The sequence below is a fragment of the Somniosus microcephalus genome, chromosome 21, assembly GCF_052327205.1.
Source record: "Somniosus microcephalus isolate GS21.2 chromosome 21, FLI_Smic_1.0, whole genome shotgun sequence".
NCBI lineage: Eukaryota > Metazoa > Chordata > Chondrichthyes > Squaliformes > Somniosidae > Somniosus > Somniosus microcephalus.
This window is the reverse complement of record NC_141007.1, coordinates 46,521,766-46,541,714: the sequence shown is the minus strand read 5'-3', so window position 1 is coordinate 46,541,714 and position 19,949 is coordinate 46,521,766. Positions and strand designations below refer to the sequence as shown.

The 19,949-nt window shown below is 47.0% G+C and overlaps 1 protein-coding gene across 1 annotated transcript in view; it reads right to left on the bottom strand.

Moving 5' to 3' along the window:
- The window catches only part of mgat5b (alpha-1,6-mannosylglycoprotein 6-beta-N-acetylglucosaminyltransferase B), a 1,090,939-nt gene that overhangs the window by 412,251 nt on the left and 658,739 nt on the right, over positions 1–19,949 (bottom strand). Inside the window, exon 6 of the mRNA XM_085963547.1 lies at positions 19,320–19,484. Coding sequence (XP_085819673.1) covers positions 19,320–19,484 — 165 coding nt within the window. The remainder of the gene's footprint in view (positions 1–19,319; positions 19,485–19,949) is intronic.

Below are 19,949 nucleotides of genomic sequence, written 5' to 3'. Positions count from 1 at the left end.
TGTTCGAGACGGCAACTCAATTGTTCGAATTGCTGTTGTAATTTGAAATGGAGTTGAGTTCGAGCCCGGTGTTCCTCAGAATTGTGCATATCTGTAAACTGGACAGACTCAGAATTCTCTGTCAAACTATGTTGTTGTTGTTCAGTGGAATTCTGTTCTGAAACTTTGTTCTCCTCTGAAGCATAAGCATTTATGCACTCCTTCGTTTTTCCAACCTTAGTCAGCAAGTCCATTTTAAACTTGTCTTTCGCACCTGGGCTGGTCTTATCGTCATCCGTTTCAGAGTCTGAGCTGATTGTCTTCACCGAGTTCTCACTCATTATTGCTTTTAAATAGTGCCATTCCATGTTTATTTCCCAGATCCACTCCCGTCCCAGAAGTGGTGGACCTCCCTCAGGTAGTACATATAAATACATTCCTTGGTGTTCTTTGCCCCGTCTCTCACCTTGACTTTTATCTTTCCCATGGGGTATACTTTCTGCCCCGTGTATGTCTGCAATACGATCTTGGTATCTCTCAAGGGTATGTGTGAGAATAGCCGGTTGTAATCCCTTCGATTTATGACTGATAGGGCTGATCCTGTGTCCAATTCCATTTTCACTTGGACTCCGGCTATTTTTAGCATGACCCAGATAGTTTGCAGGTCAGCTTCCTTACTCACATTGTGAATTCTCAGACTACCCAGTTCCTGAACGGTTGGGTCTGAATCCGAATTCTGTTCATCTGAACTCTTCTCAGCCACCTTGTGTGCCTTATTGTACTTTTCCTGCGGTGACTTTTTTTTGTTGTTGTTGGTCTTCTTTCCTGACCGGCATACCTTAGCTATGTGACCAAGTTTGCCACATTTTCTACATTCCTGGTTTTTAAACCAGCATTGGTTCTGGTCGTGTGTTGTCTTCCCACAACGATAACATTTCGATGTACCCGAAGTAATTTGATCCACACTGAGTACCGCTGCCTTCAGCTGCATTTCCGCTGTGCCTCTCGCTGCGGCTTCGTGCGATGCTGCAATAAGGACAGCCTTATCAAGTGTGAGATCGTTCTCTTCCAGCAGACGCTTTTGTGTTCCTTCCTTCGACAACCCGCACACGAACTTGTCTCTCAATGCCTCTGTCAGGTTTTCCCCAAACTGGCAGTATTTCGCTAGTCTACGCAGTTCGACCAAGTATTCCGCGTTGCTTTCCTCCTTCCGTTGCGTTCTCGCATAGAATTTGAATCGTTCCGCCAACATCAGTGGTGTGGGGTTCAAATGATCCTTCAGGACAGCAACAATATTAGCGAAAGTCTGATCCGCCGGTTTAGCTGGTGATAGAAGATGCTTCAATAGCCCGTATGTCTTTGCCCCCATTGCGTTTAATAAGGTGAGAGCTTTATCATCATCTGCTATCTTATTGGCCTCACAATATATCTCGATACGTTCTACGTACGTGGCCCAATCTTCCACCTCGGAATCGAAGTTGTTGATGTTACCATGCTTAGGCATCTTCACTATCTCTCACTATCTTTCTGCGAAACAAACACGAAATTTTTCTTTAACTTTTTTTTCAAAATGGCGGTTTCCCGCGCTTGTCTTCTTCCCCCGCCCACTTTCAAAATGGCGATTTCCCACTTCTGTCGTCTTCCCCGCCTGCTGGCGGCTTCCCGCGTTTCTTCCCCTGGCGGGAGGGGTAAGCTTTTCCCTCGGGCGACGACCGCTGGCTTTCGGGGTTCGCAGCCTGCGCGTCAGCTTCAGTGCGTTCCTTGTTCCCTTTTCTCGGCAGGGCAACCGGCGCTGGGTACAACCCATTGACGGCGAACAGTTTCAGCCGCTGGGCTGGATCTCGCTCAGTCTCCCTCGCTCGGGCTCTGTTGTTCCCTTTTCTCGGCAGGGCAACCGGCGCTGGGTACAACCCGTTGACGGCGAACAGTTTCAGCCGCTGGCTGGATCTCGCTCAGTCTCCCTCGCTCGGGCTCTGTCTCTCCCGCTCGCTCGGGCTCTGTCTCTCCCTCAGCGGCTTCCAATCGCGCCTCCCAGCCCTCTCGCAGTCCGGTGCTTTCCTCCCCGGCTGCGGCTGAGTTCTCCGCGATTTATTTATTTTTATATCTTCCTGCGCCTTACGATCCCGGTCGCAGCGCTTCGTGGCCTCGGTCGCTGCCCAGCCTTTTTCACTCCAATCGCGCCTCCCAGCCCTCTCGCAGTCTGGTGCTTTCCTCCCCGGCTGCGGCTGAGTTCCCCGCGGTTTATTTATTTTTATCTCTTCCCGCGCCTTACGATCCCGGTCGCAGCGCCTCGTGGCCTCGGTAGCTGCCCGGCCTTTTTCGCCGGTCGCGGTCTAGCTGTCTCACGACGCCGTTGCGTCTCCCAGCCGCTTGTACCGCGGCTTCCGTGCTCCACGCTGCCCCAGTCTCAGCGCCTCTGGGCCCGACTTCTGTCCGGCTCCTTTCCCCCGACCGTGGTCGAGTTCACCGCCCTTATCCTCCGGTTATTTTTTTATTTTCCCTTTACTCACAGTCACCGTGGCCGACTTGCTTCTCGTGCTGATCGGCTCACTCACCACCGTGGCAGAAGGGACAATCAGTGCCTGTTGCTGATGGAAGGCTTCATGTCTGAATTCTTCCTTCTTCCTTGCTCTGCAGACTCGAGTTTTCTCTCAGCAGAACGACGAGGGCGGGTGCCTCTTCTCGACGCTCGTTAACTGCTTCGGAAGTATTGTTGCCGCAGGGTAAGATCGAACTCGTCGCCACTGTAAAGTCTGTAGGTATTATGGCGAATTAATACACAGACTACAAGAGTAACTTTAACAGGACTTTACTATTTGAAGGTCAGGGCGAATTTGCCCAATAAATCCTGACACAGCACTTATATACCGGTGTGGTCACCGTCGGTATTACAGTATGCAGCAGCCAAGATAAAGTAGTGCCACACCTAAAATAGTTCTCTTAAAGGTGAACGGTTACATACAATAGTTCTCTTAAAGGTAGAACAGTTACATACACTACAAAAGGGTTATGGATTACCCTCAACTGGCAGTACTGTACTTAATCAAGCATCTTCCACCATCCATTTAACACAACATTCAGTAGGTGAGTACCCAATTACTGTATACTGCACATTTCTTGATTTTTTAATGTTTGTTTGTTAAAAATAGCCTCAGTAGATAACCCTCTCCGTCATCCGGAATTTTTAATCAACCGGCACCATCCCGGTCCCGTCGGTGCCGGATACCAAAGAGTTTCCTGTACCTCTTGATTTTACATCTCACCAACTTTTGCTGTTTCCCAACTTGCTGTCATTGACACTGACCCTTTGCTGGAGTACAGTTCTACGGGCCCTGGGCACCCATCTGATACCTTGCTGACAGTTATTCATGTGTAAACATTGGCAGTGAGTAGCCCAGCAGGTTATTTGCCCATAGAGGGAAGAATCAAAGTGAAGTTCAATCCTGTTTTCAGCTCATCTCCAATGCCTAAGCAGGGGACCACTGGATGACTGTCAGGGAGATTCTGAGATTTTTGTGATTTAATACAAATCTGCAATGATGCCACGCTTCACAAGGAACTACCAAAGAAAATATGTTATCCGCAGAAATGTCTGAAAAATGTTACTGCACCAAAAGAAATGATAAAACGTTTTTCATGTTCAAAGCTTGGAAATTGCTGTATAATGACCAGGGGGGTAATTTTCTGACCTTTCTTTCCTGATGGGGAGCCTTGCCCACTGAGAGCACACATATCAAAGTGTGGGTCTGCATTGTGGCCATTTTAGATTTTTGAGCCTTTTTCCTGAATTTTTATCGATGATTTGAAAACATCCAGCAGAAATAATTTTTCAGCTAAGTTTTATAAGTTGTTAAACTGTTGAATTTTGAGTTTAGAGGGACAAGATGAGAGAGAGAGAGAGAGAGAACATGTGAGAGAGAGACACACACATATACAACACAAGAGAGAGAAACAGAGAGTGGCAGAGAGAGAGACAGAGTGAGACAGAGAAATAGGAGAGAAAGACAGAGAGAGAGAGAGAGAGAGAGAGTGAGACAGAGATTGAGACAGAAATAGAGAGAGACAGAGACAGAGAAACAGAGGCAGAGAAATAGAGAAAGACAGAGAGAGAGAAAGAGAGAGAGAGAGACAGAGCGAGAGAAAGATAGAGAGAGAAAAAGACAGAGAGATAAACTTGTAGAGAGAGAGAGAGAACATGAGAGGAGAGACACAGAGAGAAACATAGCGAGACTATTCGTATGCATCAGTTCACAGGGTGGAGATCCTGGCAGTGGATGCAAGATAATTTTACCTAAAACAGGTGAGAACTTCATTAAAGTTATCTGAGAGTGTCAGCAGAATGCCTCCCACATTTTTTGTTAGCCATTGAAGCACGAGATGGTAACCTAACCACACCCATATATAATGGGCGTATAGGATTGCTAGGGGATCAGCTGCAGGTGAGACATAATACATAGAAGATTAAATGAATAATTTTAAGACCATTTCATCACTGATTTGCTTCCAATTTGGGTTTTGTGCAGGAAAGCTGATAAATAGCTTCAAAAACGCTAACACAAGCATAAAAAAATCTGATAATTCAATGTATAACTGGAAAAGGGCCCAGAATAAAAGTTAATGACCAAGGCCATTGCTTCAAGGTGACTGAATAAGCTAAATTCTTTTTTATTACATTGGATTTCAGGATTTTTATTAGTTTTTTAGGGTCACTTTCTGCAATTCAGTTTGCTTTTCTGTGAAAACTGAAACCCAATGACCTCCTCTGTATGATATATGAAAGTAAGTAGTTCCAATTGTGGTGCACTGGGATTTGAACTTTTCATGACTTAAGCTGCAGCTAGGCCCAATATTCCATCAGTTGTATCACAGCGGTGGGGGGAATTGAGGTGCACAAAAGGGCATGTTTTGCAGTGGTGGATTTAGAAGGTGAGCTTTGTTGGTGCAAAATGTATTTCCTAAGGTGGTCTGGGAGCATTCCTCCACTAGGAAATTATGATTTTCAACACTTTTTTGGTACATTTTCCAGTCTTTTGGAATCTATTGTCATTTTTTGAAGTCAAAAATGCTGGTGAGTTAGAACACACTAGATCCCCAGATGAGTCTGCAACACACAAACCATCTGTGAAAAGAATATTCCAGAGATGCCCAGAATAGACACTCTGAGGCGATCCAGCACAACACTGATGAAGACAATATATAATAGCAAAATACTGCGGATGCTGGAAATCTGAAATAACAACAGAAAATGCTGGCAACATTCAGCAGGCCAGGCAGCATCCGTGAAGAGAGAAACAGAGTTAACGTTTCAGGTCGATGACCTTTCGTCAGAACTGGAAAAAAGCAGGAAATGGAGCAGATTTAAAAGCAAGTTTAGGGGCTGGGAAATGGGAGAGAGGATGAAAGAACAGAAGGGAAGGTCTGTGATAGGATGGAAGGCAGGAGAAGTAAAGAGGCATTAAGAGGTATTCAAGGCAAGAGGAGATGGTAATAGGACAGGTTAAGAAACAAAGGATGGCTCTAGATGAAGTGTGAATTGCGCTGGCAGAATGAAAGACAGCTGCCATGTGGGAGGGGAAACAAAAGCACAAACAAAAAGTGTGGATAAAAAATATAAATGTGATAGGGGCCGAGGTTATGATCTGAAATTGTTGAACTCTATGTTAAGTCCAGAGGGCTGTAAAGTGCCTAATCGAAAGATGAGGTGCTGTTCCTCGAGCTTATGCTGAGCTTCTGTGGAACAATGCAAGAGCCCGAGGACGGTGAGGTCTGAGTGGGAATGGAGCGGTGAATTAAAGTGACAGGCGACCGGAAGCTCAGGGTCCCCCTTACGGACTGAACGGAGGGGTTTCGCAAAGCGGTCACCCAATCTGCGTTTGGTCTCCCCAATGTAGAGGAGACCACATCGTGAGCAGCGAATACAGTATACAGGAAACTTTGGTTTATCCGGAGGTTGTATGTCCGGAAACCTCGATCTACCGGCAGAAATCAGGAGCCGTTTCGTTAGGTTTTTTTTCTTCTCGTGGCTTTGTTTTCAACAGTCGGGCTCTGGAAAGTCTCTCTGAAGCTGTTGCTAAGCTACAGAGATGCTTCCAAGGTATGGGCCGACTGTTTACAAGCTGTTGCTAAGCAACAGTGTTTGTTGTCAGATACGGAGATGAAAACCTCCATATGCTTCAACATTAACTTTGTATGTCCGGCAGTTTTGATAGATCGGCAACAGCTCAGTCCGGTCGGTGCCGGATATAACAAAGTTTCCTGTACTAAATTGCAAGAAGTACAAGTAAATCGCTGTTTCACCTGGAAGGGGTGTTTGGGGCCCTGGACAGTGGGAAGGGGGGAGGTATAAGGGCATGTGTTGCATCTCCTGTGCTTGCACGGGAAGGTGCTGGGCGAAGGGGAAAGGGTGCTGGGGGTGATAGAGTGTACTAGGGTGTCGCAGAGGGAGCGGTCCCTATGGAATGCTAAATATCTAAGATTGGCAACGGTGGACAACCTTGCCTCATTCCTCTTTGGAGAGAGACAGAGGAGAATTCTCCTTTGCGACCGTAGCCGAAATCGGGCATGATCGTGACAGAGAATGCTGGGAAACTTGAGCAGAAAGTCCTACCACTGTTCCATCACCCCAACCAAGATTTCCCTTGCCCTAGTGCTGCCCGCTTCTTCCTTGCCTGCCATAGGCAAAACCTGATGGGGGTGCGGGGACTGGGTTCCCAGTGGATTCTCCTTCTTTCTGCCCCACTTACCACCGCTTCCCATGGCTGCCATGTGGAAGGTGGTGGTAGGTCCTGGGAAGCAGTGGCCTCCTGTAACTCCAGTCAGCCCCAGAAACGTACCTGCTAAAGGTCTTGGTCTTGGCCGAGGCCTACAGTGGCAGTGTTCTTTCTGATCTTCGTGGCACTTCAGTAACTTTAAGGTTCCTTGCCACCTCTTCTGATGTTGTAGCAGCGTCCCCACTGCAGCACCACTGGGATTCTAATCTTTGCACCAGCGGACTCCTTCTTAATGGTGAGAATCCTGCCGTGATTCTATAATGAACACCTACCCAGGAAAATGGGTTGGGGCTGGAACAGAGATAGAGGGCAGGCGGAAGAACCATCCCACCAAAACTCCATCCCGAAGAGGAGAATACCCCCGTATAGGTTCAGTGAATCTACCCTTACATGGGGTTTGAGGGCTAGAGTACAAATCCTGAATAAAATCCAAAATTTGGCCATGTATTCTCACAGTTTCCAGGGAGAAAACTGCCAAGCCAAAAAATGTTTAATTCTCTAAGAGGCTGAAGATGTAAAGGGGGAATATCACAGATTTTCATCAAAGAATAGATTAGAACAGCTGAACTAAGCTGAACACTGCCAATGTGAAAAAAGTTTCCAGTGAAGCAAGTTCATTCCTGGACTCTGATCCTACACTGAGGACAAAGCTCTCTGATCTGAACAGAGGCTCGAGCGGCAGCACCTGTGCTGGCTGTTGGAGTGCAAGGTCACAATACAAGTTACATTGTTTGCACTAAAAAAAATAAACAGCTATAATGCAGAGACTTGAAAATCCTGAGCTGGGTTTGTTTGATTTGGTTGTTTGGCAGATTTCTTTACTCCAAAAAGCTGATTGCTCACTCAAAATCCAACTGCGCCTTTGTGATAAATGCTCTGCAGCTCCTTTTCTTCCCACCACAACTATTCATGCCGGCAGTGGGTTTCCCAGTAGGAACGCCACTTTTCTGATCTTCCTGGAGGCAAAAGGGGAAGGGGCCAGTAGAGGGACACCAGGCAGATCAGGCTTAATCAGAGGTGCCCACCACTATCCTGCAGTACCTGACACCTGCATCTACTGGCAGAGGGTTAGTGCAGATGGATGCCTCGGTCTCCAAGTCTGGCTGCAAGACTGTGCACAATTCAGTGATGGCACCTGTGGTATCTTGAGCTGGCCATAGATGGAGACAGACACAGGTTAACTCCTTAACATGGTTTAATCAACCCTTGCACATAAAAACTTCTGCCATGAGGCAGCATAAACAAAGAGCACCACAGTACAGATCAGACTTAACTCAGGAGAGCAATTGCCACAGCACCACCTGGTGGATCAGGTTACTCATAACCTCCCAGGTTACTACACTCCTCCCTCCTTAAGATTGCTGTATGCAATTCTTAAACAATAACCCTTACTAGGTACTACATTTTAATTAACCAGTATGCTCTAACCATGGTTAACCCCTGACTAATTTAACAGGTTTGTATAAGTCTTTCTGGTTGCTTGCGAATCCTTTGTGAACGTCTTAATTCCACTTGTGGTGGATTCTCAGATTCATTCGCACTTGAGATTGGAGTAGTCTCTGATGTTGGTTTTACTCTGTCCCGCTGTGGCCTGGCAGTACCAGTGTCCACTGGCACCTTATAAGCCGTGCTGGGTCCTGGAACAGCCTCCTCTACTGCCCTTTGTTTCATCTGAGGCAGTTCCCCCTGCTGCCGGCTGAAAAGCTGATCCACATGCCGACAAACCCCTCGACCATCCCCTAGTAACACGGAGTACGACACAGGTCCTGTAATGTCCTGCATTAGTCCTGGTATCCATTTAGGTCCATAACCGAAGTTCCGGGTGTACACAGAGTCCCCTATGGCGAAATGGCGAGCTTTAGTATGTTTGTCATGGTACGCTTTTTGGTTTGTTTATTTTGTCTCAACCTTGCTTTTGAGATCTGGGTGTATCAGGTCTAACGTGCACCGCAACTTTCTCCCCATCATCAACTCAGCCGGAGAAAGCCCCGTGGTAGCTTGGGGTGTTATACGATAACTAAACAAGGCTCTATTGAGCTTGGTCTCCAGGGTGTCACCTGAGCTCTTCCTCATGAGCTCCTTAAAAGTCTGCACGGCTCGCTCGGCTAACCCATTTGAGGCTGGGTGATATGGAGCCGAGGTGACATGTGTGATTCCATTCCTTACCATGAATTCTTTGCTCCCTTCACTAACAAAACACTGTGCATTGTCGGATACAATCATTTCTGGAATACCATGCGTGCTGAAGTTGTTCCTGAGATAATTCAGTGTGGCATCAGTCGTTGCAGAGCTCACTGGATAAACGTCGATCCACTTTGAGTGAGCGTCAACCAGCACCAAAAACATTTTGCCCATAAAAGGTCCCGCATAGTCTATGTGAATTCTCCTCCAGGGTTTGCTGGGCCACTCCCAGGGATGGAGTGGTGCCCCGGCAGGTGCTTTCCTCTGTTCCTGACATATAGTGCATGACTTTACCTTTGACTCAATTTCAGCATCCAAGTTAGGCCACCACAGGTAGCTCCTAGCCAGTCCTTTCATTCTAGTCATTCCTGGGTGCGATTGATGCAACTGTTCCATCAAAGTAGAGCATCCCCGCTCTGGGACTATGATGCGTGCTCCCCATAGCACACATCCATCTTGGACACTGAGCTCGTGCTGTCTCTGTCTGTACGGCGCGAACTCCAGTCCCTCATGGTGATCTGGCCAGCCTTTCAACACATACTCACGGACCCTTGACAGAACGGGGTCCTTGGCTGTCCAGCCCTGGATTTGCGCTGAAGTCATCAGGGGACTGATCTCCTGATCCAGCATCAGGACGTGCTCCTCAGGGGAAGTACTGCGAGGAGATTTTGAGAGGGGCAGGCGGCTGAGAGCATCCGCGTTCCCGTTTTCCTTGCCGGCTCTGTACGTGATCACATATTCATAGGCTCTTAGTATCACTGCCCATCTCATTATTCTCTGTGATGCCATTTGAGGCACCGCTTTCATCTCATTCAGTAAGCTAATAAGAGGCTTGTGGTCAGTACTGATTACAAACTTCCTCCCATATATGTACTTATGGAATTTCTTTACTCCAAATATAATGGCCAACCCCTCTTTATCAAGCTGTGAATAGTTCTTCTCCGCAGCTGTGAGCGTGCGTGAAACAAACCCGATGGGCCTTTCTGCTCCATCTGGCATGCGGTGGGCCAACACTGCCCCCATTCCATAGGGTGATGCGTCGCAGGACATTATCAGCTCCTTCTTCTCGTCGTAATGCACCAACACCCTGCTGGACTGAAGTAGCTCCTTTGACTGCTGAAACGCTTTCGCTTGCTCTGGCCCCCAACGCCATGGCTCCTCCTTTCTCAGCAGTTTGTGCAGGGGTGCCAGCAGCATCGATAAGTTTGGAAGAAACCGGTTATAACAATTCAGGAGCCCTAGATAGGCTTTCAGTTCAGTCACTGAGGTGGGTGCAGGTGCATCCTGCACTGCCCGCACTTTCCCTGGTAATGGATGGAGGCCTGTGGCATCCACCCGATGTCCCAGGAATGTAACTTCCTTCTCCATGAAACTACACTTACTCCGTTTCAGGCATAGCCCCGCCTCTTCCAGCCGCTGTAGCACTTTGTCCAGTGTTTTTAAGTGATCCTGATCGTCACTTCCTGTTAGCAGAATATCATCTAAGTACATGGCCACCTTTGGAATGCCCTGCAGAATGCTCTCCATAGTCCGTTGGAATATTGCTGGGCTAGAACTGACACCAAATGGTAACTTGGCATATGTGAACAGCCCCTTGTGCGTGTTCAGTGACAAACTTTTTTGATTCTTCATCTAGCAATATCTGCTGATACGCATGACTCATGTCCAGTTTGCTGAATCTTTCTCCCCCAGCGAGCGATGTTAACATGTCCTCCATTCTCGGAATGGGGTACTGTTCCAGTGATGATACTCTGTTCACTGTTAACTTATAGTCACCACACACCCTTACATTACCGTCGGGCTTCAATACCGGGACTATTGGTGCCGCCCAGTCTGAAGATTTCGCTGGTTCTATTACTTTGTCCCTTAGCAGGCGATCTAGTTCTGCCTCAACCTTGGTTTTCATTGCAAAAGGTACCGACCTTGGTTTAAAGAAATGAGGCGTGGCATCACTGGCTACGTGAATCTTGGCTGTGGCTCCCCTTAAGGTGCCCAGTTCGTCCTTGAACACTAACTCATGCTTCATCAGCATTTCTTGCAGTGCCTCTGTACTGTCCTCCATTTTATTCATTGCCTGCCAGTACACACTCAACTCACTGATCCACCCTCGCCCTAACAGGTTTGGCCCTGACCCTGCTACCACTACCACCGTAAGCTCTTTGGTGACTCCTTTGTGTTCCACTTGTACTTCGGCCGCCCCCAAAATGTCCACCTTCTGTCCTGTGTAGGTTTTGAGACTAATGGGGCATGTACCTAGCTCTGGTACTTTTGCTTCCCCCCATAGCTTGGCGTACTCAGTCTGCGACATTATGGTTACACTACATCCGGTGTCAATCTCAAACTTTACTTGACCTCCGTTCACTATCAAATACTGAGTGAGAGGGGGTACGTTGGGCCTTGAAGTGTCTATACTGTATACAGTGAAAACCTCCTCACTAGACTCTTCCTCCTCTTTTATGTAATTTGCCCGCTTTGTGTACTTCTCCCTCCCCCCTTTTGCATGCTTTGCCCCTTTAGCACTGCTTCTCTCACTCACTGCCCTTTTACAGACTTTCTTTAAGTGCCCTATTTTTCCACAATTGTGGCACTTTGCCTTTGCAAACCTGCAGTCCTTTGCATAATGGCTCGTCCCGCCACATCGGTAGCAATCCCCAACCCCGACTGGTGGACTTTTCGCACCAGCTTCCATCTTGAAAACAGCTCCTCCCCCTGGTTTACTCCATTTCTCCTTGCTCATACTGTTTAAGTCCTTAATGTCCTTGTTAGCCGTCTCCATGGCTTGTGCTTTTTTAAGTGCCGTCTCGTCGCCATGTGGTATCTTGAGCTGGCCATAGATGGAGACAGACACAGGTTAACTCCTTAACATGGTTTAATCAACCCTTGCACATAAAAGCTTCTGCTATGAGGCAGCATAAACAAAGAGCACCACAGTACAGATCAGACTTAACTCAGGAGAGCAATTGCCACAGCACCACCTGGTGGATCAGGTTACTCATAACCTCCCAGGTTACTACAGCACCCTTCAGGAGTCTAAGTTGGCAGTGGTAGGTTTTTTTCCAGACAGGTTCAGGTAAGAGACCCTGGCCCTGTACACATGAGTAGCAGTGTAAGGACGTGTCTAAATGCAGCATCTAAGGTGCAATCTCACCTGTCTAACATGCCTCCTCTGATCCTTCTTCTCCTCCGGAACATGAAAATACAGAAGTATGCCCAGATGAAGACTCATAGCTGGACTCTAATGAGCTTCCTAACTAGTACAGCTATGCAATCATTGACAAAAGATATAGTACAGCTTAAGTATCCATCAGGAAAGTTCTAACATATTTCAGTAACTTCCTTTGTACATGAAGATCAATACACCGTACAGGCACTCGGCTAAACAGGAGCTGATTCCACCACTCCAAAATGTAACCATTCTATGATTCTAAAATGATTTATGGAGAGGACCCCTCATTGAAATAAATTTACAGGCTGTAATGAGCCATGCCTGCTGTACCTGGGTTCCAGCTCACGTTGTGTGCACAGTAGGCTTCAGGCTTCTGCACACATTAATATGGGGAACGGCTGCCCAATGTGCATTAATACAACGGGCACCCGCCATTGTATTATCAATTCCCTATAGTATTTAGTAAGTCATCGCTCTTGGGAAGAGGAGGATCAGCAGCTGCATACACATTATGTCAAAACACACATACTGGACTTTCCCAATGTTGGGTCTGCCAGCACTGAGCAGACCTGACAGGCAGCAGTGGGGGAGGCAATTAAAATCATTAGTGGCTTGTTTACAGCCAATTAACAATGCTTTTTACCAGCTTTTTGAATTTGACAGGTCACCCACCAGTTTCCCGCTGTGCCTATACCTTCTGTGAAGCTGAGGTGGGAGGTCAGTGGCCATTGATTCAGCTGATGAGTTGATAGCTTCAAATGTCAAGTCAAAGCTCCCAGCTGATTGAGAAATGTTCCTTTAGCCACTGGCTTTTCTAAACTGCATTTCCACTACAGATTCAGAATGCTGCAAGTCTTTACACAAGTCTCCATCCAGTTTGACCTCATTACCTCACCCACCATTGACAGAATGCTTCTGTCATCTTTACTTCACCTGCCATCTATTCCATCAGCATCGGTGCACTTTATACTCTCTCACCTTGGTCCTCAGAATCCCACCACGATTAGCCTGAACACCAGCATCACCAGGCACACCAGCAGCATCAACAACATCAACCTTCTCCACAATCCACTGATGCTGCACCTGACCACATTGCTTCCTGGGGACACCAGGGATGGCCTCATCATGGCCAGATTTACTTCACTTGATGCAGTACACCCTGGCCGCCACATGATGTGCCAGGTTGGCACCACCCCACACCAACACCATAAAGCATCTCTACAATGCCCAAGCCATTCCTTTCACACTCATCACCATTGTGGGGGGTACCGTTATGTCTCAGCATTTACTGCAACTCAATAAGCCACTTCCAAAGGTGCACCAGATCTGTCCAAGAACGCAAAGTGTTGAAAATAAAGATTTCAATGTTTGACAGCACATTAACAGAAACTTCACATGAACATTGACTAAAACACACAAGTAACTGGGATAGTCAGAGTGTGGGTTAGATTGGCTTAGAGGGTGTGGAATTCTTAAAGTGCATCCAGGAGAGCTTTTTGAGCCAGTATGTAGAAAGTCCTACAAGAGAGGGGGCGGTACTGGACCTAATTCTAGGGAATGTAGCCGGGCAAGTGGTAGAAGTGTCAGTAGGAGAGCATTTTGGTGACAGTGACCATAATTCGGTGAGATTTAAGGTAGTCATGGAAAAGGACAAAGATGGACCGGAAATAAAGGTTCTAAATTGGGGGAAGGCCGACTTTAATATGATAAGGCAGGATCTGGCCAAAGTGAATTGGGATCAGATACCTGTCGGAAAATCCACATCAGAGCAGTGGGGTTCTTTCAGAAATGAAATAGAGAGAGTACAACGCCAACATGTTCCCATAAAGGTCAAGGGTGGGACCAACAAGCCCAGGGAACCCTGGATGTCAAGGGATATACAAGAATGGATTAGGAAAAAAAGGGAGGCTTTTGGCAGATACAAAGGACTAAAAACAGTGGAAGCCCTAGAGGAGTATAGAAAGTGCAGGGGGGTACTCAAAAAAGAAATTAGGAGAGCGAAGAGGGGGCATGAAAAAACACTGGTGGGCAAAATAAAGGAAAATCCCAAGGTGTTTTATAAGTATATTAAGGGCAAGAGGATAACCACGGATGCTGCCTGGCCTGCTGAGTATTTCCAGCATTTTCTGTTGTTATTTCAGATTTCCAGCATCCGCAGTATTTTGCTATTATAAAGAGTAGGGCCCATTAGGGACCAAAGTGGCAATCTGTGTGTAGAGCCAAATGATGTAGGTGAGGTTTTAAATGAATTTTTTGCATCTGTGTTCACTATGGAGAAGGACGATGTCGGCATAGAAATCAGGGGGATTGTGATATACTTAAACAAATTAGCATTGAGGGAGGAGGTACTGGTGGTTTTAGCGGGCTTAAAAGTGGATAAATCCCCAGGGACAGACGAGATGTATCCTAGGCTGCTGTGTGAGGCAAGGGAGGAGATTGCAGGGGCTCTGACACAAATTTTCAGAACCTCTCTGGCCACAGGGGAGGTGCCAGAGGACTGGAGGACAGCCAACGTAGTACCATTATTCAAAAACTGTAGTAGGGATAAACCAGCGAATTACAGGCCAGTGAGCCTAACATCAGTGGTAGGGAAATTATTGGAAAAATTCTGAGGGACAGAATTAGCCTCTACTTGGAGAGGCAAGGATTAATCAAGAATAGTCAGCAAGGCTTTGTCAGGGGGAGATCATGTCTAATCAATTTGATTGAATATTTTGAGGGGGTGACTAGGTGTGTGGATGAGGGTAGTGCAGTTGATGTAGTCTACATGGACTTCAGTAAGGCTTTGACAAAGTCCCACATGGGAGACTGGTCAAGAAGGTAAGAGCCCATGGGATCCACGGCAATTTGGCACATACGATCCAAAATTGGCTTAGTGGCAGGAGGCAGAGGGTGATGGTCGAAGGTTGTTTTTGTGAATGGAAGCCTGTGTTCAGTGGTGTACCACAGGGATCGGTGCTGGGTCCTTTGTTGTTTGTAGTGTACATTAATGATTTAGATATGAATGTAGGAGGTATGATCAGTAATTTCGCAGATGACACAAAAATTGGTGGAGTGGTAAATAGCGAGGAGGGAAGCCTCAGGCTACAGGATGATATAGACGGGTTGGTCAGATGGGCAGAACAGTGGCAAATGGAATTTAACCCTGAAAAGTGTGAGGTGATGCATTTTGGGAGGACTAACAAGGCAAGGGAATACACAATGAATGGTAGGACCCTAGGAAGGACAGAGGATCAGAGAGACCTTGGTGTGCATGTACATAGATCCCTGAAGGCAGCAGGACAGGCAGATAAGGTGGTTAAAAAGGCATATGGGATACTTGCCTTCATTAACCGAGGCATAGAATATAAGAGCAGGGAGGTTATGATGCAGCTGTGCAAAATGCTAGTTAGGCCACAGCTGGAATACTGTGTGCAGTTCTGGTCGCCACACTATAGGAAGGATGTGATTGCATTGGAGAGGGTGCAGAGGAGATTCACCAGGATATTACCTGGGCTGGAGCGCTTCAGCTATGAAGAGAGACTGGACACGCTGGGGTTGTTTTCCTTAGAGCAGAGAAGGCTGAGGTGGGACCTGATTGAGGTGTACAAAATTATGAGGGGCATAGATAGGAACATTTCCCCTTAGTAGAGGGGTCAATAACCAGGGGGCATAGTTTCAAGGTAAGGGGCAGGAAGTTTAGGGGGGGATTTGAGGAAAAACTTTTTCACCCAGAGGGTGGTTGGAATCTGGAACTCACTGCCTGAAAGGGTGGTAGAGGCAGGAACCTTCACAACATTCAAGAAGCATTTAGATGAGCACTTTAAATGCCATAGCATACAAGGCTATGGACCAAGTGCTGGAAAATGGGATTAGAATAGACAGGGCTTGATGGCCGGCGCAGATTGGACTAGGATGAGAGTGAGTGTGAGGGGTGGCTAGTGAGATGGGGAAGTGATAATGTAGATAGAGAGGGATGGGTGGAGGTGCAAGATAAGTTGGTGCGAGTAAGGATGTGCAGGAGTAGGGTAGGAAAGGCAGAGTGATGAGAATGTGATGAGTGGCACAGCAGGATGAGGTTGAGTGTGGCTTTGCAGTAACGTTTCGTGATCTACTGAGATTATTGAAAGGTTTACGCCACTGCAGCCTGGTCCTCCTGATGATATCCCTGCTTGTGTCCTCCTGTGCAATGTGCAACCAGGCTGTGTTGGTCTCCTGGGGAGGTCTCTTCCGCCCACTGGAAGGGAAGAGAGCCTCCCTGCGTGCTGTGACTCCCTCCATAAGCATATGGAGGGAGTCATGGGAGAGCCTGGGTGCAGCCCTGCACCTTTGTGCAGTGCTTGTCACAAATGTCAAAATAAATTTGCGCGTGGTCCCTTTAAGGAAACCGGCTATTGACACATCATCAAATGACATCATCAGACCTGCTTCCTTCAATTGGCCGGTAAACGCGCTGGGTGGGCTTAACAAGTCCAATCAGGGGAAAGTCATGTCGGAAGCCGGAGACAGGATGAGAGACAGGAGCGGGTCCGAGACCTGCCACCGACGTCGCCCGCCACAGACCCACCGAGGTAGGGAAAATCGCAGCCTTTAATCTCTGTGTCATTTCATTATGATTCGGAACAACGGGTATTACTAATCTTATGATGGGGAAATCATGTGATAGGATTGGCAGCAGTCCATAGATTCTGTTACACAGTAGATGTGCAGATAGTTTTACTATCGGTTGCATATTACATGCCATTGCTCTCCATTAACACTGAGCCTGCAGGGCTGACTGAGCATTGTCAATGATGATATCATCAGCATTGGATTCATCATCTGTTAATGGACAGCCACCTCTACAGATACAATACAAATAGCAAGAACCTTTATTTACATAAGAACACAAGAATTAGGAACAGGAGTAGACCTTACGGCCCCTCGAGCCTGCTCCACCATTCAATAAGATCATAGCTGATCTTCAACCTCAACTCCACTTTCCCGCTCCATCCCCATATCCCTTGATTCCCCTAGAGTCCAAAAATCTGTCTATCTCAGCCTTGAATATACTCAATGACTCAGCATCCATAGCCCTCTGGGGTAGTGAATTCATATATTTTTCATATGATTTTCATATGTTGAAACTTTAACTTACTATAACTTCTGAACAGAATGGATTTGAACACAGATTTTTAGAATCCCTAAGTATTGAATACGGATTCAACAACAACAACGTGTAGTTATATAGCACCTTTAACGTGGTAAAACGTCCCAAGGTGCTTCACAGGAGTATTATAAGACAAAAAATATATATACACCGAGCCATATGAGGAATTAGGGCAGATGACCAAAGGCTTGATTAAAGAGGTAGGTTTTAAGGAGCGTCTTAAAGGGGGAAAGAGAGGTAGAGAGGCGGAGCGGTTTAGGGAGGGAATTCCAGACCTTAGAGCCTAGGCAGCTGAAGGCACGGCCACCAATGGTGGATCGACCATAATCGGGGATCCTCAAGAGGGCAGAATTTGAAGAGCGCAGATATCTCGGGGGTTGTGGGGCTGAAAGAGATACAGAGATAGGGAGGGGTGAGGCCATGGAGGGATTTGAAAACAAGGGTGAGAATTTTGAAATCAAGGCGTTGCTTAACCGGGAGCCAGTGTAGGTCAGCGAGCACAGGGGAGATGGGTGAACGGGACTCGGTGCGAGTTAGGACTCGGGCAGCTGAGTTTTGGGTGACCTCAAGTTTATGTAGGGTAGAATGAGGGAGGTCAACCAGGAGTGCGTTGGAATAGTCAAGTCTAGAGGTCTAGGTATGGATGAGAGTTTCAGCAGCAGATGAGCTGAGGCAGGGGCAGAGATGGGCAATGTTATGGAGGTGGAAATAGGCGGTCTTAGTTATGCCACGGATATGTGGTTGGAAACTCATTTCAGGGTCAGATATGACACCAAGGTTGCGAACTGTCTGGTTCAGCCTCAGTCATATGCTAGGGTGAGGGATGGAGTCGGTGGCTAGGGAGCGGAGTTTGTGGTGGGGCCCGAAGACAATGGCTTTGGTTTTCCCAATAGTTAATTGGAGAAAATTTCTGTTCATCCAGTACTGGATGTCGGACAAGCAGTGTGTCAATTTAGAGACCGTGGAGGAGTCAAGAGAAGTGGTGCTGAGGTAGAGCTGGGTGTCGTCAGCGTACATGTGGAAACTGACGCCATGTTTTCGGATGACGTCGCCAAGGGGCAGCATGTAGATGAGAAATAGGAGGGGGCCAAGGATAGATCCTTGGGGGACCCCAGAGGTAACGATGCGGGTTTGGGAAGAGAAGACATTGCAGGTGATTTTCTGGCTACGATAAGATGGATAAGAATGGAACCAGGCGAGTCCCACCCAGCTGGACGATGGTGGCGAGGTGTTGGAGGAGGATGGTGTGGTCAACTGTGTTAAAGACTGCAGACAGGTCAAGAAGGATGAGGAGGGATAGTTTACCTTTGTCACAGTCACATAGGATGTCATTTGTGACTTTGATGAGAGCCGTTTCAGTACTGTGGCAGAGGCAGAAACCTGATTGGAGGGATTCAAAGGTGGAGTTCCGGGAAAGATGGACACGGATTTGGTAGGCAACAACATGTTCAAGGACTTTGGAGAGGAAAGGGAGGTTGGAGATGGGGCGGTAGTTTGCAAGGATGGAGGGGTCAAGGGTTTCTTTTTGAGGAGAGGAGTGATGACGACAGATTTGAAGGAGAGGGGGACAGTACCTGAGGATAGTGAACCGTTAACAATGTCAGCTAACATGGAAGCCAGAAAAGGAATTTGGGTGGTCAGCAGTTTAGTGGGAATAGGGTCGAGGGAGCAGGAAGTGGGTCCCATGGACAGGATGAGTGTGGAGCAGTCAAGAGTGGAGATTGGAGAGAAACTGGAGAAAGATGTGAGTTCAGGGCTAAGGCAGGGGTGAACCTTAGAGGAAGTTTGGCCCGGTGGGCTAGGGGAAGGAAGGGAAGTGACAGAGGCAGCTGAACGGATGGTCTCAATCTTAGAGACAAAGAAGTCCATGAGCTCCTCGCACTAGGGCTATGTTTGTGAGAGAAAACACAACTTTAGCAGGTTCTGTTGGAACAGAGACATTAGCAAGTAGCAGAAAACATTTACTATACAACTGTTAGCTCAGACATGGATAATTGGCCATCAACATCAAAGGTTCCAGATATTTCAATAAGCTTGGTTATTCCCTTTGTGTTGAATATACCGATGACACTTTAATGATAAAACCTCAGCGTACCTGCACTTTTGTTTCAGTCCTGGTGGGGAAAGTGGTACGATTCTTCCATGGTAACGGGGGACAGAACCACTCTTGTTCACTGAGGTACATGAGGAAGGAGCAGTCTGTGCCATCAACACCATAATAAGCATAGCAAGGGTCAGAGGTCCACCTGGCTCTCATCCACTTCAATAATCAGCAACGATGAAAGGAAGCAGAAAATGAAAATAATCCATTATTATCTACAGAATTTTGCTCATGTTCTTGCACATATCTTAATTTTTTGCAGAGCTGTATTTCAAAGTTGGACTTGAAATCTGGCTTCCAGAAAAGGGGGAAAGGAATCTCATGAACTGTGCCCCATGTACTGCCCAGGACTGCGCCTTATTAATACTAGTGCTCTGATATATTTCATTGTACTGTAGTCTCAGAGTTCTGTGTACTGATCACATACATGCATTTTTAAAATTACACATGATAATTCTATGCCAATTAACTACTATCTATTTATTCCATTCATTAGGGAAACTGATTTACTTACACTTTGTAAGTGGAGTTATGTCTTTGTTATAAACCCAAGATGCATCAAAAAGGCTCAATTGCACAGTGAGTTTTATCAGCAGGCCTGAAAGGTTCCTCCAGGCACCTTGA